General features: G+C 30.4%; 3 protein-coding genes across 4 annotated transcripts; 2 read left to right on the top strand and 1 right to left on the bottom strand.

Annotated features, from left to right (window-relative positions):
* Positions 1-2,727: 2,727 nt before the first annotated feature.
* LOC140890292 (non-specific lipid-transfer protein 1-like) lies at positions 2,728-3,284 on the bottom strand. The gene is made up of 2 exons (XM_073298053.1): positions 2,941-3,284; positions 2,728-2,812 (listed from the first exon to the last, which is right to left on the bottom strand). The coding sequence occupies exons 1-2, from the start codon at positions 3,282-3,284 to the stop codon at positions 2,728-2,730; spliced, it is 429 nt and encodes a 142-aa protein (XP_073154154.1).
* Positions 3,285-5,960: 2,676 nt separating this feature from the next.
* On the top strand, positions 5,961-9,041 carry LOC140893592 (bZIP transcription factor 29-like). 2 transcript variants are annotated; one of them, XM_073302675.1, is made up of 8 exons: positions 5,961-6,029; positions 6,504-6,638; positions 7,096-7,161; positions 7,265-7,384; positions 7,865-8,013; positions 8,101-8,233; positions 8,318-8,402; positions 8,937-9,041. In XM_073302675.1, exons 5-8 carry the CDS (start codon positions 7,958-7,960, stop codon positions 8,993-8,995), a joined length of 333 nt encoding a protein of 110 aa, XP_073158776.1. In that variant the 5' UTR covers positions 5,961-6,029; positions 6,504-6,638; positions 7,096-7,161; positions 7,265-7,384; positions 7,865-7,957; the 3' UTR covers positions 8,996-9,041. The 2 variants fall into 2 exon arrangements, with proteins under 2 accessions (XP_073158776.1, XP_073158777.1); XM_073302676.1 differs by lacking the exon at positions 5,961-6,029 and having other exon boundaries at positions 6,328-6,638.
* A 4,250-nt stretch (positions 9,042-13,291) lies between these two features.
* LOC140887434 (EH domain-containing protein 1-like) lies at positions 13,292-17,518 on the top strand. The gene is made up of 16 exons (XM_073294676.1): positions 13,292-13,531; positions 13,624-13,703; positions 13,981-14,049; positions 14,178-14,235; positions 14,520-14,575; positions 14,658-14,700; positions 14,788-14,849; positions 15,130-15,249; positions 15,347-15,449; positions 15,555-15,604; positions 15,681-15,809; positions 15,895-16,146; positions 16,248-16,327; positions 16,665-16,788; positions 16,928-17,071; positions 17,170-17,518. The coding sequence occupies exons 1-16, from the start codon at positions 13,447-13,449 to the stop codon at positions 17,353-17,355; spliced, it is 1,641 nt and encodes a 546-aa protein (XP_073150777.1). The 5' UTR covers positions 13,292-13,446; the 3' UTR covers positions 17,356-17,518.
* Positions 17,519-17,860: the final 342 nt, after the last annotated feature.

Here is a 17,860-nt window from a genome sequence, read left to right as displayed (position 1 = left end):
CTCTAAATATTCATGACCGCATAATTGGGGAAATATTGATAAAAATATTAGAGAATTCTTAATTGAAAATGATCCAAATATAGGTGATTATGTTATGCCTTGAAAAAATATTTTTAATAAAATAAAAGTCAAAAACACTAAAACAGTGATCTATTATTTTAAGGGGCCCGAATTTTTTTGCTCTGTTGCAGTCAAGGACCAAGGTATGGTCTTAGTCCGTAATGTAACATTTTTCTTGGTTTTAGTTTTTATTTTTATGTTGACATAACATTAAAAAATGATGATTTATCATCAAAAAATGTTGGATGATGAACATCGTTGATATATCCAATGTCTCATCATCATCTTAACAAAAAATGACTGAAGCTAATGATGAAAAAGAAGCATGGTTTAATAGACTGAGGGTGTGAATTAACGATAACATGACCAAAAATGAGCAAAAGTTAAATAACCAAAAATATAATTTCTCCTCGATATTTTAAGTGTGAAAAAAAAAAAACACTTATTGGGCGCCCTGCGATAAAACAAAGATATGATAGAGATCTGTAATGGAAAATTATTCATATTAATGAGTTAAACTTAAATAATTTATGGACACTATGAATCGATCGACCTAGGGAGATTCACACACACATACTTATTTATTAAGCAAGAGGATCTTAGGAAAATTGTATGAGCAATGCTACATGTACAACTAAATTTATACATCAATTTGTACAATACAAAAAAATCAATACAAAAATTGCATTTATCAAAATCTCATGATAAATTGAATGTAAAATATCGCGACATAATAGCAAAATCTCACGATATATTTGTTGTAAATATCATTGTACACGATATATGTTGTACCTCTAGCATTATTCAAATTGTATGGTCTCTTGGTATGATAGCTTTAATTTTTATATACTTATCCATTTTGAAATTTTAAATTTCAAATTATTTGAAAAAAAGGGTAAAAAATAACTAATTTACTCCATTTTTTTAACTAATTATTATTTTTTTACCCAAAAATACCTTCATTTTTTCTTCCATAAATTAATTAGATTTTTTATTGTAATTAATTTTAATAAAAAAAAATCAACTTCTTGTCACACACAACGTGTGTGTGCAAATACGCTAGTATATATACGTAGATAAGGATTTTAATATATCACGCATTTTGTTAGATGGATGAACATGTTTAAGTATATAGATAAGGATTTTATCATATCACGTATTTTGTTTGATAGATGAACAAGTTTACGTTTATAGATAAGGATTTTAATATATCACGTATTCTGTTAGATAGTCGAACAAGTTTAAGTATTTGGATAAGGATTTTAATATATCACGTTTTTTGTTAGATAGATGAACAAGTTTAAGTAATTTATCATCATATATTTTCTTTAATAATAATTTTTACTAGGACTGCCCTTTTTATAGGTAAGAATCTTACCTTTTCTTGAAGCTCTTATATATACTAACTATATTTTAATTAATTTGACGAAATTATATCTTATGTGCAATTTTATTAATTACCTTTTTTATTTTCCTAAAATATGGCATTTCTTTCTAAATTTTCATCTTATCTTTACATGCGTGCAAACGAGAAACTAGTTTTAATTAATAAAAATTCATGTCACGAATATAGCCTTTCTAAACACATATATTCCAAACAAAAGTTTCGTTGAATACTTGATTAGGAATTTATAGTCGAAAATCGGAAAATATAAGATAAAGTAAACAACATATTTTATTTAATAATAATAATAATATAAAAATGAGATATTAATAGCCAAACAACACCAACAATTTGTGTCCCTCCGTCAATTCAGTTCCCAGCATAAGCTAATTATTGAGTACTCTTTCACCAACACTTTTTCCACTGAGATAATTAATTCGAAATATTAATAAATGACACCAATATTACAAAGATGCGCATGCAATATGGATAGATTGGTAACGTCTTTAGTGTTAATCCAATTGTTACAAGGGATCACAATTCACGTGTACGTAGTAGTCGTTGAAGTGACAATTAAACGACGTCACTACTCAAAATTAAGTAAGTATATTAATTTAATTTTTAATTTTAAAATTAGAAATAATATTCAAAATTAAGTACGTTTATACATATTAAATTTTTTCTACATATAAAAAAATTTAATTTGGAAAGCATCACTTTTTATATTTACTCCGTAAAATAATATATTATTATAAATTTATAATACAAAGTTTTTAATTTCTGTTAGGATGTAAATTCTTACTTCACAAATTTATAAGTGAAACAATTTTTTTTTCTAAAATAAAAAATATATTTGATGGTTCTTTTTTTTTTTCTAGATATATCTTACACTAAAATCTTTAGTTTCGTTTGGACAAGTATTTATAAAATATTTTATAAAAGTATTTTTTTAAAATTTTATAAAATGTTTTAAACTTGTTTAAGAATAAAAATTTGTTTCAAGAACTGTTCTATAAAAAGACTTTTACAATTGGAAAATAGTTTATTTTGTTTATCATCATACCTTCCAATCCTAAAAACATAAAAAAAACACAACTGATTTGTTTTAAAAAAAAATTATACTTGAATCACTTTTTAAAAAGTTTTTTTCAAACTCATTTTACAAAAATTTTGTCCCAACATATACTTCAAATTTTTTTAACTTATAAAATACTAAAAACGTTGTACTTGGCCAAAACGGTCCCTTGATATATATATATGGCAGAGTTTTGTAGGCAAATTACCTATAGATGCAGCCCCTCAGAAGGCTCCAAGGCCTTAATCTCCATGTTCTTGTAGCGGTTCATTAATCCAACGACTACCGGAATCCTGAAAGTCATAACAAATTTAATTTATTTATTTGAATTCATGAAATCACATAACGAATGTATGCAAAATGAGAAGTGATCAAATATTTTGATATATATCCAAAATATATATGGATTATTATACTTAACGCGTCGCAATTCACGTCGGGTTGAACGGGGACAGGAACGCTGACATTGCATAGTTGAGGAAGTTGCTTCGCTCTGTCGACATTGACATTTACAGAAGCAGCAGCTTGCTTAAGGCATTGGCAAACAGATTGACGATCTGCTTGCGTAGAAGAAGCTTGCGACAACGCCTTAGTGCCTTGGCAACAAGGAACACTAATATCACCGGATCCCATCAGAAATGACTGACATGGTAATAGAAATTCGAGCGCTTCTGCGCAAGATATGGACTGTGTTAGACCTGGCATGTTCGCTACTACCATCGACAAAACTAGTATCCCAATAAAAACTCCGGAATTGTAAGCCATTTTAGTGAATGTTGATGGTTCATCTAGTACTGAAATGTGATATATTTAAAACAAAATTAGGGTAGAATTTTTGAATCCACCAGGGACAATAATAGAAATAAATCTTGTGTAGATGCCAGCTATATTAGTGGGTAACTAATTAAGGGGTATCTTTCAACTAAACTTTAAAAATAATAGAAAAAATAAAGTAATATTAATTAATTTTTTTTGGATAATATTAATTTTTTAATACAACATATAATGTCACGTCCCGACAATTTCAACGCGCGACGTGCAGGAGATTTGGAATTAAGTTGTCATGGAGGCTTGGTGCATGACATCCGGAACCTTCTTGAGTGCTCTAGTTTTCTCTTGAAGGCAAGGGAATGTTCTAGAGAAGTAGACGAACCTAGAACATTGTGGACAAGATATTAACGTTCTAAGTTCATGAGGAATGGCCTAGAACATTGTGGACGTAGAACACGAACATTCTAGGTCAATGAAAAATGATCTAGAATGTTGTGAAAAAAGTCGGGTCTAAAAGCTTATGGACCGGGGAGATCGAGAGACATGTGGAGACTTCGAAAAAAATTTAGACCATTCATACTACTCATGTAAAAATATGTAGGACAACCTAGAATGTGTAGAGTTGTGTGGAAGAATCTAGATTGTAGAGATCTTGTATATATAGAGGTGTAGTGGTTCATTTGTAATCAACAACTCAATAATCATTTCATTGTTCAAGTGTTATACTTTTTCTGTCTACAAATTCTAGAAGCTCTATAATTAAGCACCAAGATCGTTTCCTAAAGTTGTTTTGCAAGTACACGCAGAAGCATAGTCGAAGGACAAAGGTCATATGTGAGCTTAGAAGAGTCAAGTCCATGACAATAAGCTCAATGAGCTATTCCTCAATAAAATAATAAATTTGTAAGTAATAATTTTTTTAATTCAAGTACTTAAAGTTTAAAAATATAATAATAATTTCAAGAGTTTCAAAAATAATAGTTCTTTTTTTCAAAAAAAAAAAGATACACATGTCATTACTCATATTAACTAACAGCTTAACTGTAATTAAAATATAAACAAATATTACATTTTTTAAAATATATATATATATAAATCTCATCTTATTAGTTGTTTAAAATAAATTTTTTTGGGGAAATCTTGTTTGTTTTAGTTAAGTATCTAGAGTTACATAATTTTTACATGATGTTCAAATTGCAATTGACTCTCTTTGCAACGGACTCCGTTTTGGCAGTGCAAGCCGTCACAGCTAATCAGAAAAATTTTGGATATGTTGGTGTTATTGCAGCATAAATCAGAGAGGTCTAAAGAACCCTGTAGTCTCAGAGTTCACCCATATCCGTAATTCGGCTAATAGAGTGGCACACATGACCTTAGAGTTGCCCATGGTGATTGCCTATGTAATCGAAATCATATATATATATATATATATATGAGAGTGTTATTTACACTCCAAAACATGTTAATAACACTCCAACTTATCAATATAATTTTTTTATGAACAATATTACCCTCTAATTAATTACTTTCCTATATAATAAATTTATATTTACCTTAAAAAACCCAAATCCAATCTTTATATTTTGTACAACTAAAATTTTAATATCTCAAAAAAATGGCAACGCTTTTTTTTTTTTCCCATATGCAAATAAATTATTAAACAAAAAAAATCTTTTAATATTATTCATATTATATCTCAATATTTTGTACATTATACAAAATGTTTTTAGATATTTTTTATATAATACATAAACCTAAAAAATTACAAAATTTTTATTTATCTAATCGAAAAAAGTTAAAGTGTTTGAGATAATATTTAAATTTACATATATATATATATTTCTAAATATACATTTTTATTGGTAGCCATATATCTTTCATTAGATATTGTGATTAAATTAAAAGTTTGATTTTTAAAGTTAAAATAAAAATTAGCATAAATGATCACTACAACAAAAATGCACAAACACAACACTTAAAAGACAACGCTTTTAGTGAAAAGTGTTGTCTTTTTAAAAACGACAACGCTTTTAGGGAAAAGTGTTGTCGTTATATATTTTTTATTAATCAAAGACAACGCTTTTTTTTTAAAAAGCGTTGTCTATAAGCGTTTTTTTTGGATCAAAGACAACGCTTTTAAAAGTGTTGTCTATTACCGTTTTTTTCCCTATATATTACAACACTTTTTTAAAAAGTGTTGTAGAAGAACTATTATTTTTATTTAAAATTTAAAATAAAACTTAAAATATAATAAAAATAAATAACACTATTTGCTTCTCAGATCCCCAAAATCCCCAAACTCCTCCACGATTTTCTTCTCCGATCCATTTCTTATTTTTCACTCTTTCAATTCTATAGCCGCATCTCTCAGAACAAAAATCCCCATCAATCGTCGCTTCTACCTTTAATACGTCGCCGATGAAGTCAGGGGTTGCGCAATCGAACCTGTTTCGAGTATTCCGTTCGGTTGGTTTGATTCACGTAAAATTAGTGTGGACCGACCATCCTTGATGTAGCCTACACATCTTTCCCCCGGTTCTAAACCAGCCATCGTCCTTTGTGTCGCTTGAGTTGCGGGGAATAGAAGTGAAATCGTCCATGTTCGTGCGTGCGAAACAGGACAACTAGGGTTTTTAAAATTTGTGCATGCGATTTTGGTCTTCGAGGAATTGGATTGATGATTCTTCCTTGAGGTGCAGAAAGCTCCTAAACATCTTCCAATTGCTTGCAATGATGAAGGTAAACCACTGAAACTTTAGCAATGGATTAACATCATGACTCTAGAGTATAGGTAATCTCTTACTGTCACTTGTTGAATTTCTATCCTTATTTTTTTTTTCTCATTGTGTTTTCCAATTATTCTGTCCTTTTTTTTTTTTGCACAGATACTATAGTCTATTCATTTCAGATTATTTGTGTGAATGGCTTTTTTAAGACTAGTGGACATTTAACGACAATTTGTTTACTGTGAAGAAAGTTTTTGCTAATTCTTCTAAGTTATTAAATGCTCAAGAGCGAATATCATTTACAGCTGCTGCTAGCAGATCCGAAGTTAAAAGGGCAGTTTCTTTCATTACTTCTTACAGTTCTTGCTATGCCAATATTTGATTTTCTGGTTTAGTTGGCCAAATTTCTCTATTTATAGTAAATATGTAAACACCAATAATCCATGTTTTGAGCTAACTTCAATTTTGATGTGTAATTCTTTTTCAGGTCTTGTATTCAAGAAGGCTTTTGGTGGTGCTTCACAGTACTCAAATTGTTATCATCCTCCTCATGCCTTTTTTTGCGCTTACCAACTGAGGGTTTAACTAGTTCACGTGCTTCCCTATTACGACTTCTTGAAAAGTAATGAATTTGCTACAAGAATTCAAAATTTGTGCAAATGACTTTTTAGTTTAACTTTGAGAAAAAATATGCATGAGAAAGCTATTTTGATCTCAACATCCAATTTCAAGTCAAATGTCAAACAATCGCACTGGCTCAATCATCCCAAAACAAAAAACTTAGTCAAGAGACAATTTCTTAAGAATTACAAGCTTATGGGTTATTTCTTAAGCTTACCACAAGCATCAAACTAGCATGCAAATGGCAGAAGTTCTTATGGAGGAATCATACTGTGAATATCTTAGGTACCTGTAAATTTGTAATGATATGCATACTGCAGTAGCCCGTGCCTTTTCTTTATGTTGAAATTTCTTTATAATCAGCGTTTATATATTGTTTTTGTCTGGCTCGAATCCTTCGAAGTACTAGACAACATTACTTTCACAAGGTTTTTTTTTAAAAGAATTTGATAACGCAGGGCATTAAAGAGAGAGTGAAGACCAGGGAAGAAAATTCTGAGAGGGAAGGACAAATGGAATGCAAGGTTTATTATCATGGATATATTTTTTCCTGATCATTGAGCGATCTCATTTCTTCAAAGTTACTTCTGCTTGTCCGCGGTAAAAGCTTACTTGAATTATTTGCAGTATTACCTGTCTGAAGAAGGATGCAAATATGGAAAAGATTGCAAATACATTCATGGAAGAGACCGAACCTCCATGTCCCATACTCCGGAGTTAAACTTTTTAGGCCTGCCGATTCGACTGGTATAGCTCTCTCACACTCATAATTTGAAAATGATGTTTTTCCATCGAATTTGCTGATCATGTTTCCTTCTATCTGGGCTTTGGGTTGATTTAGATTTTTAAATGTTCTTCATTGATGTTGAAATAAACTAGTTAGTTTTTATGGCTAAAGCATTTCCCCCGATACTTAGAAATGGGAGCAGAAGAATTTTAGCGATGTATTTTCATGGAATTGGACAAATGGTACAGATAATCCACCTATTAAAATAACACTTAGTTTGATCTTATATAAGTGACAATTCAATATTTTGTATCTTTGGCGTGCCCAAAATAATAATGGTTTGTTGCTGCATCTAATTTTTAATTAATCCGTTTGTCCATTTTTTTTCCTCTTTATCTAGGCTTTTATTTCTTTCTGGGATAAAATGATATTTATTTGTTTGTTCTTATAATCCGTTGTTTGACAACTGTATGAACTGCCCTTTTTTTGGTACAATATAGAAGGTGATTTTCAAAACATCTCATTGCTCTTGAATTGACAAAGTAAGTTCTGCGGGCAATGGTGAGTTTAGCGGTGCTGAATTGAAAAAGATAATGGCGAATGAGAAACAAACTGAAATTGCATTAAGTGATCCGAAACAGGCCAAAAGGTAATATTTCCTTCCTTTTTGCTTTCATTGCTCTTTAAATAGACGAATTTTATGCGCCGTGTTATTAGTAGAATATTGTTGTTTTAGGATTTTAGCTAACCGCCAATCTGTTGCTCGGTTAAAAGAACGGAAAACAAGATATATTGCAAAGTTGGAACACAAGGTCCAAACAATACAGACAGAAGCAACCACATTGTCCGCACAACTTACTTTGCTTCAGGTGAGAGATTGATTAGATTTTTTATTGTTCAGGATTTTTGGGTTTTAAACTTTTTCTCGAAGACGGGTTTCTGTTTGCTTTCAGCGGGATTCTGCCTGTCTGGCCAACCAGAATAATGAGCTGAAGCTTCGGCTGCAGGCTATGGAACAACAGGCCCAACTTCGAGATGGTGAGTTATGATTTAAAGTTTTTAGTTCTTCTAACTGCATTTTATGGAGGCTTAGTTTCTTTCTTCTTCCTCTTATTTTTTAGATAGTGTATAGAAAAATACCAGACATTCTGTACCATTCATCAATAAACACAATCTCAATATAATGGTAACAAATATATATATTGAAGATTGCATTGATAGGAAGAAAGAGTTATGCTACTTGAAATAACCGTTGAATAGGTAATTAGGCCGTAAAATTTTACTCCCTGAATGAATGATGTCATAGTAATAACCCTTGGCACTAAATCCTTAACATCGAGAAATTCTTGTTTGGTCTATGTTGTTATTTCAACTTGATAGAACAGTCAAGTGTATGCTAATTAAGGCCATAGTTAGTGTTCTCCTATATCTTTTCTAGTCGCCCTTTTTTATATTCGTTTGACTTGATTACATATTCATTCCTGTAGTTTAAGAGAATTAAAGTGACTATTAGCTGCCTTGTTGGTTGGCATAGTTGAGGTTTTGACAATCTGTCATATGAACTGTATGCAGCTGAATGGCTGAATGCTTCAAGGATCGGACAGATGTACAGTGCTTCCTGTAGTTTATGAAAGCTTGGGACGCTAACATGTGCTGAAGAAAGGAATCAAATTTTTTCGAGATTAATGCATAGTTTTTTCCTAGTGTTCATTAAATTATAATTCGATTATTTTTTTTATTTGAATAATTTATAATATTGAAAGACTCTATATTAAATTTTATTTTATAAATTTTTGAATTTTGAGTGACTTATAATATTAAAAATTTGTGAATTAAATTTTTTTTTTTGTTTTTTATTTGAACAAAGACAACGCTTTTTAAAGCGTTGTCTTTACCAGAAAAGACGGCTTTTTTGAAGCGTTGTCTTTTCTAGATACAACGACACTTAAAAAGCGTTGTCTTTTCCAGAAACGACAACGCTTTTTATAAAAGAAAACTCTTAAAAAGCGTTGTCGTTTCTGGTAACGACAACGTTTTTTCCGCGTTGTCTTTGAGCGTGGTCTTTTACAACACTGCCTACGACAACACTTTTTCGGGGACATTAACAACGAGGAAAAAGCGTTGTGTTTGGCCGTTTTTCTTGTAGTGAATGAAAAAATAAGAATGAACTATTATCTTTTTATTTTTTTCAAAAATTTGAAATATTTACAACATAATAATGAACGTTATTTTGATAAATAATTTTTAAAAATTTGTTTGTATTCTATATTTAAAAATATTGACAAATATAACTATAATATTTTGAGTTGTTAAAGTTTAGAAAACATATTTTAAAAATTTATGAGAGTATATTGAGGAATTTACTAAAATTATTAAAGGGTAATATAATCAACTTATAGTACAAAAATAATGAATGGGGTGTGCTTAATAAAAATTGAAGTGTAAATAACACTCCTATATATATATATATATATATATATATATATATATATATATATATAGTTTCAACACCTTTTAAGTTATAGTACTTTATCTAATATCTAATCTATCTAATATTTATTATTATATTAAAAAGTGTGAGTTTAATTGTGTAATGTCCACTTTGTCCTTATGACAATATTAAAAATGATGATAGTTTAATTGTGTCATGCCTTTTTTGTCCTTGTGTCAACATTAAAAATGGTGAATGAGTGCCTCTTAATTAATTGCATTGCTCTAAATTTTATTGCCAACTTATATTTAACAAAATATGGTGTAATATAATTTTTTCAATATTCATATGAAAATTCATAAAAAAATATTTATGTAAAATTAGTTAATGCACTAATGATTATAATATTTTTATAATTAATTCAAAAAAACTTATTTGAAAATATATAAAATAGAAATTTATAATTTATTTTTGGAGATTTGAAAATTAATTGTAAAAATATTTATTTATATAATTATGATTATGTTATAAAAAAATTATATAAAAATAAAAATATATATATTTAACAAATACATAAAAGAAATTAGTGGTGAATAGTAAAATTGTAAAAAAAAAAAACAATAGATAATAATAATATATTTTTTAAATTTATAATGTTCAAGTGAAACAAAAAATTATATAGTTAAATAATCTAATCTAATATATCTAATATATATTAAAAAGTTTGAGTTTAATTGTGTCATGCTCATTTTGTCCTTATGTCATCATTAAAGAAGGTGAGTTTTTCTTAATTATATTCCTCTAAATTGCCAATGAGCCCTTAGCCCAATGGCTAAGGGTGAGACCTTGAAACCAATTGGTTTCAGGTTCAATTTTTTCTGTTGAATGCGGGTAACTATTCTAATTTATTTATGTAAATTTAGTAGTTTCTTTGCTCAAGATAAGCAAGTCTCGAGTCCAAGCTCAAGTTCCGTCGGTTGTGCGGGCAGTTTCATTACATTGTTGTAATTGTGCACTTGTAATATTGATATAATCTTATACTTGTACTCTAAAAAAGATTGCATTCCTCTAAATTTATTTCCAACTTATATTCAACAAAATATGGTGTAATATATTATTTTAATATTCATATGAAAATTCATTAAAAAATATTTATGTAAAATTAGTTAATACTATAAATTTATGTGCACTTGTCCATATTTGGTTTTGGTCCATTAACTTTTTTGATGTGGGTTTTGGTACATTAGCTTTGTATTTTCAGTGTTTTTTGGTACAATTGCATACGTGTAAACTTTTGATTGGTCCAAAATGATGACGTGGACCAATCAGAAGTTGACACGTATGCAGTTGGACCAAAAAACACTGAAAATGCAAAGTTAGTGTACCAAAATCCACATCGAAAAAGTTAATGAACCAAAACCTAAAGAGGGTAAAGTTACTAGACTAAAAAACTTATTTTCCCAAAAATTAAAAAGGACAACTATTTTGTGAGATTGTTAACCAAAAACATGGATGATAACAATTTTGAAGTAAATTAAAGGGAAAATTACAAATTTCGTCCTGTATGTTTGTCAATTTGCGATTTTGGTCCTCTATGTTTTCACATTTCAGTTTTAGTCCTACATGTTCTGATTTTTGGCAATTTCGGTCCTTTTTATTCAAAAATGCTTACGTGGCACTGTATACGTCAGCTCCACGTCAGCACTGAATTGGTGCCACGTCAGCACCACGTCGGAAAAAGGACTAAAATTGCCAAAAAAATAAAGATAGTGGACTAAAACTGAAATCTGAAAATATAAAGGACTAAAATCGCAAAGTGACAAACATACAGGACAAAAAATGCAATTTTTCCTAAATTAAAAGGTTAGAGATTTTGAAATTGATTTCAAATGTGAAATATGTATATGAATTAATTCTATATTTTCTATATTGCTGATTAATTATTTTTTATTGACACTCAATGAGGTGTACTTAGATCGCTTACATGTACTTGCATCGATCTCATCATGTCCTTTTTGTCGTGCTTGGAGGTATTTTACAAACCTCTGTCGTTTTGTTGGGATTATGGCAAGATTATGTTGGACTTATCGGTTACTCTAATAATTTTCCAAGATTTGTTCAAAGATTAAGTGACATTGTTTGAAAAGACGTTGCTGTGTTATTTATTGGTTATTCTATTGAGCAATACATCAACACGCACACTTGTAAGTTAATTTAAAATATTCATTCCAATATTTTTACATTTATTTATAGTATTTCAAATAATTACGTATTTTATATTGTAGAAAACGTACACTGGAGCAAAAAACATATTTTTATCACCCAAGAAAATAATATCACAAGTTTTTTTTCAAATTAGACAATTCCGTCTCATATGAAAATGCGACATTAATATTAATTGCGGATGACTTCGAAACCAGAACAGTCAAAGAGAAATATTACAGATAATAAGAAACGAAATACTAATAACATCACTAAAATACAAACTTGTGATAAGAGAAAAACAAACGCAAACAAAACGACAAAACCTTATAAAGAGAATCAAAGTCAGTCATCTCCAAAACAGTTATTACAAAGATTCAAAATGATGAGAGGATTGGTGATGTTAATAGAAGAATGAAGAAACTCAAGTCAAAAACAATACAGTAATGACCAAAAAGTAAAAATTAAGCGGTAGAAGAATTAATAATGCATTTTAGTATCGAGAACTTCAATTAACAATGAAAATTTTATTTTTTCAAATAAATCTACATAAATATTTAATGTTCCTTTAACTTCTTATAAATTTTATCTTTTCAAATCGTATAACAAGTGGAACACATTGTACTTACTAGTTTAATTAAACATCCAACATCTAATTGAAAAGATACGCTAATTTATAAGCTATTTTACATAATATTAATCATGCTTATAAAAATACCTTACCGTCAAATCATGAATTCACATTCTAAACTATTGTTAGGAAAATTTTAATTTTGTTTTATATATTTATTTTTTCGATCTTGATTCTCAATAATCTATACTTAATAATCTATACTTAATTTTACTATCGTTATTCCAAAACCATATTTAAGAGAGTGATTGAATTAGAATTAATGATTGCGAGAGATAATATGGTGAATAATAATTTAAAAATAATATATTCTAATGTTTTTTTTAGGGAGTTGATATTTTCACTCCACCTTGTGTTATCTACACTCCATTTCATGTATAAAATATGTGTCCAATTTACTCACAAGTGGATTGTAAATAACAAAAAATAAAGTGTAAATATTAACTCCCTTTTTTTGAATAAATTCTAATATATGTTATTTTTGAAAACTAAAAACAATTTCTGGAAATAAAACAAAAACCAACAATATCAGCTTTTGTTAATTATTATTAGTTTAATTTTCAAATTTTCAAATCATTTTGAAAATTTTGGTTTGACATTATAAATAATTCAATGACCTGATTTTAAATTTAATAGTTTGATAATGCAAATTTTCGGTAAATAATTGGCAGCCAAGCGATATTTAAGAGAGAGAACCTGAGAGGATTAAGGAGGAACCAAATTGAATTCCCTCTTTCCAATCTTTTCAAAATCTTCTTTCGAAAATCGAACTCACTCATCCTTATAGTTATCCGCCCAATTTTTAGATTTAGAGAGAAATGGAAATCTCATCAGTCACGATGAACTCTTACTCCAAGGAGAACCGGAAAATGTATCAAACTTGGTTCGACATCGCCGATTATGGTTCGTTTCTTGCCCATTTTTGGACATGTTTTTACAATCATTTCAAGTGTTTCTAATATCTCATCAATGGATCGATTCTTGCGTGCTTGTAGATGGTGATGGACGTTTGACTGGGAAGGATGCCATTGCCTTCTTCGCTTTGTCCAATTTATCCAGGCCTGAACTCAAGCAGGTAATAAAGGGACGTCGTACCGGCATTTACAAAACTGTCCATTAGATAAATATACAGACCTGTTTAATTTTAAGTTTATGCTTAGTAAGATCTGTTTAGACGACTCAAGTTTTAAGTTTTGGTTGATTTTGTGTGAGCTTTTACGGGTGGAGGATTGAAGAATGTTTGATTTTCACTTGGGACAAATTCTATGATGTTATAGTTCTTTATGCGTGAAGAATTTCTCTTGCATTGATTTAGCTTCAGTAGTTTAATTTGATTGTCACATGCTTAAAAGGTTTGGGCAATTGCTGACTCAAAAAGACAAGGATTTCTCGGATTGAAGGAGTTCATCACTGCAATGCAGGTTTTTATTCTTTCGTTATAAATGTTAAAAAAATTTTGAAGTGTCGATGCATATGAGATTGTAGATATTGATGCTTGCCTTTTCTTTTCTCTTTTTGCTTTCTTTTTTGTCTTTTCTTCCTATTTCAGCTTCTATCTCTGGCGCAAGAAGGACATGAACTGACCTCAGATCTCCTGAAGGACATAGGCAAGTGGAGAAATATGCTAACTTTTCTCATCTTTTACACAAACTGCATTTTAGTGAACAGGATTTGTGTTCTTTGTAGTCTGATTTTGAAGTATTTTTCTATAGCAGAATCACACTTTTGATGCAACACTATACCTTTTAAGAAATAATTACATCTTAGTATCTTACAATGAGACCTAAGAGACAGTTTTTATATTGCCAACAAGGTGCTTCATCACATTATCTCAGTAGTACTTTATGTGTTCGTGGTCATTTAACTCAAACTGAATCTTTTGTTCTTGAAGATAATCTTGAAACATTGAGTCCTCCGTCTATTGAAGGTTTGGATACCTTTGCTGAAGTAAGTACTTTTCAATCTTGTTTCATTTGTCTTGCACCATATTATGATTTACTGAGATTTCACCCTTGAATTTCTCACCCAGAAGCATAGAATTCCGATATCAAATATCCATTCTGAAATTAATGGTTAGTAAAATATTTATTGTTTGATCTAAAATTATTTTCTTGATTCTTGTAGTGCTTTTGATGAGTTTGACATTAAAAACAATGCAGGAAGTACTCAACCGCAGACAACTACGGCTAAGAGTTTGTTTAGCAAGAAGTCTAAAAACAAGGTACTGCTTATCTTCAGTCTCAATGACAGTTTGTTGCAAACTTTTCTCAAAACAATTTGCTGCATTTCCTCTTAATAGAGGACAATGCTAATGACACTTAACATAATGTTAATTGATTCCTGCTAGTCAATGTGCAACCATTACATTGAAAAACACATAAACAATCAATCGTTGTTTACCATTATCATTTTCTAAGATAATGCAGCGTGATACTTAGATGTACTTTTATATATATTTTATTGTCAGTATCTGACTCATCATTTTCAAACATTTTTGCCAGAGCATCACCTCATTTGCAGCCATTACTTCGGTTGTTGATGGTTTGAAGATGTTATACAACGAAAAGTTGAAGCCACTAGAAGCTACTTATCTCTTTAATGATTTTGTTTCTCCTGCCTTGGTGGGTGGATTTAAGATAGCATTTTTGCGCATAGAAAAAATAAATTTTTATTTTATACGGGCATATATATACTTATAAACATTTTCTTTAATTATAGACTACTAGTGATTTTGATGCCAAACCAATGGTTATGCTTTTGGGTCAGTACTCAACTGGAAAAACCACATTTATAAAACACTTGCTCCAGTGTAACTATCCAGGTTAGTTATCTTCTAACCATTTGGAATAATTTAAGCAACTTCATAGTTCATCATGTAAATGATTATTTCCTAGCTTGTGACACGTACTTCGTTTTTCCTTTTTAGGTGCTCATATTGGACCTGAGCCCACCACAGATAGATTCATAGTTGTCATGGTATAGAAGTGAGATGAGATTTGTGTTGTTTTTTAGTGTTAGATTTTTCATTGGTTATATATTTTCATGTTTTCAGTCTGGGCCAGATGAACGCAACATTCCTGGCAATAGTGTTGCTGTTCATGCAGATTTGCCGTTTACTGGATTGACAAGTTTTGGTGGATCTTTTTTGTCTAAATTCGAGTGTGCTCAAATGCCACATCCCGTAAGTTTTAATTTTAGAAACATTTAGCGTAACAGAGATTGTAATGTTATGTTTTTGACAATTTAATGCAATTTTTTACCTTCAGTTGCTTGAACACATCACACTTGTTGACACTCCTGGGGTTCTATCTGGCGAAAAACAACGGACCCAAAGGAGCTATGATTTCACAGGTGTAATATCATGGTTTGCTGCAAAATGTGACCTAATTCTCCTTTTGTTTGACCCTCATAAACTCGACATAAGTGATGAATTCAAGCGGGTCATTTCATCGTTACGTGGACATGACGACAAGATACGTGTCGTCCTGAATAAAGCAGATCAAGTTGACACTCAACAGGTGAAAATAACAGAGTTGTCAATATATATGTGGATTTTCATATGATACAGTTCTTGTATAACAAGGAAGGATCCTGACTATTATCATGCCACGTGTTGCAGTTGATGAGAGTTTATGGAGCACTAATGTGGTCACTTGGGAAAGTTTTGAACACTCCAGAGGTGGCGCGAGTTTATATAGGGTAGATTCTCATCTCTTATCTTAAGGAGTTTATAGTTTCATTTCATGTAGTGGCATTAAAATCAAGTTGATTAATAAGTAATGCTTCATTGCACGTTTCAACGAGGCTGGATGGTCCGCACCAAATATATTGGTTGACTGAAACTTCATTGCCCTTTTTTCATAAGAATTTCCCAGGGAACTTCTATAAGTTTCAGAGCGTAGATCTTTCTGTGCATTCTTATTCTTAATTATTAGTTTTGCCATTGTTCCCTGTTATATTTACCTCATCTATATCTGATACATTTTGGACTGGGTCAATCACGACTGATTTGAATCATATTTCCTGTGTTATGGAGGTCATTCGACCAAAAACCTATGAATGAAGCTGTTGGACCAGTGGGGAAGGAACTATTTGAAAAAGAGCAAGATGACCTCCTGCAAGACTTGATTGACATCCCCAAAAAGGCTTGCGATCGACGGGTAATCCAACTTTATACAAACAACAAGTGTTATATTTGCTGCATTAATTAATAGCACTACAATTCATATCCCATTGCTGCTTTTTTAGCACTACAATTCATATTCTCGAAATGGGAATCTAATTCAAGTCCATTTTCAGATCAATGAATTTGTCAAACGCGCTAGAGCCGTCAAGATCCATGCCTACATAATTAGTCATCTCAAGAAGGAAATGCCTGCCTTAATGGGCAAATCAAAAACTCAGAAGAAACTTATAGCTAATCTGGATAACGTATTTGCAAAGGTAAACCACCGAATACATATCTTAGTTTCTCTCTTTTAAATACGGTAATAAAACACAAACTCAAAGTTTACGATGATAATCCATGAGTCATGACACAGGTCCAACGAGAATTTCATCTCCCTGCGGGGGACTTTCCTGATGTTGATCAGTTTAAGGAGGTCTTGGCTCGTTATAACATTGATGATTTTGAGAAACTTAAGCCCAAAATGATTCAAACTGTTGATGAAATGCTTGGTTATGACATCCCAGAATTATTGAAAAATTTAAGGAACCTGCAAGATTGAAATGGGAATTGCTTCAAGAAGTTTTGAAGTTGGATGAGCATGGAGCAAAATGCTTTGTTTAATAGTTGGGTAGTTATATTTGAGTTCAACTCTTTCAAGTTTCATTATTGTTCTGAAAGATTTCATTATCAGTATCCAAGTATTTGAATTATTCCTGAATAAATCATATTATTGAATATAATACTAGAGAAACATTAGCATGAATGATAACCAGGACAATGAAATTGTTGGGGTATCCATCTGTATTTTATGAACTATAGTCTATAGCTACCAAGTCAAGCTTTGCAATCAAGTCAAAATTAGGAAAATTGAATCTCAACATAATGACTTTAGGTTGCGTTTAGATAGTTGCATTCGGTCTGAAGGGAATTTAAAATCCACTGGAATTATATTTAAAATGGTAAGACTTTGATATTTGATAGATTTAAAAAAACAAATCAAGTTGGTTTATTTAAGCAAGTCGAAAAATTTAAAATCCATCATCTCAAATCTATGTATTCGAGCA

This window comes from Henckelia pumila, chromosome 3 (assembly GCF_033568475.1).
Source record: "Henckelia pumila isolate YLH828 chromosome 3, ASM3356847v2, whole genome shotgun sequence".
NCBI classification, from domain to species: domain Eukaryota; kingdom Viridiplantae; phylum Streptophyta; class Magnoliopsida; order Lamiales; family Gesneriaceae; genus Henckelia; species Henckelia pumila.
The sequence above is the reverse complement of the archived record's forward strand: the minus strand, read 5'-3'. Positions and strand labels throughout refer to the sequence as shown.

Bases quoted from the DNA above. Each gene is read 5' to 3' on its own strand.
- LOC140890292 (XM_073298053.1), bottom strand. From the start codon at position 3,284: ATGGCTTACAATTCCGGAGTTTTTATTGGGATACTAGTTTTGTCGATG. The intron at 2,813-2,940 runs GTTAAGTATAAT...TATGACTTTCAG, and splicing joins CCCGACGTGAATTGCGACGC to GATTCCGGTAGTCGTTGGAT.
- LOC140887434 (XM_073294676.1), top strand. From the start codon at position 13,447: ATGGAAATCTCATCAGTCACGATGAACTCTTACTCCAAGGAGAACCGG. The intron at 14,576-14,657 runs GTAAGTACTTTT...TTTCTCACCCAG, and splicing joins GTTTGGATACCTTTGCTGAA to AAGCATAGAATTCCGATATC. The intron at 16,147-16,247 runs GTGAAAATAACA...CACGTGTTGCAG, and splicing joins ATCAAGTTGACACTCAACAG to TTGATGAGAGTTTATGGAGC.
- LOC140893592 (XM_073302675.1), top strand. From the start codon at position 7,958: ATGGCGAATGAGAAACAAACTGAAATTGCATTAAGTGATCCGAAACAG. The intron at 8,014-8,100 runs GTAATATTTCCT...TTGTTGTTTTAG, and splicing joins GATCCGAAACAGGCCAAAAG to GATTTTAGCTAACCGCCAAT. The intron at 8,403-8,936 runs GTGAGTTATGAT...AACTGTATGCAG, and splicing joins ACAGGCCCAACTTCGAGATG to CTGAATGGCTGAATGCTTCA.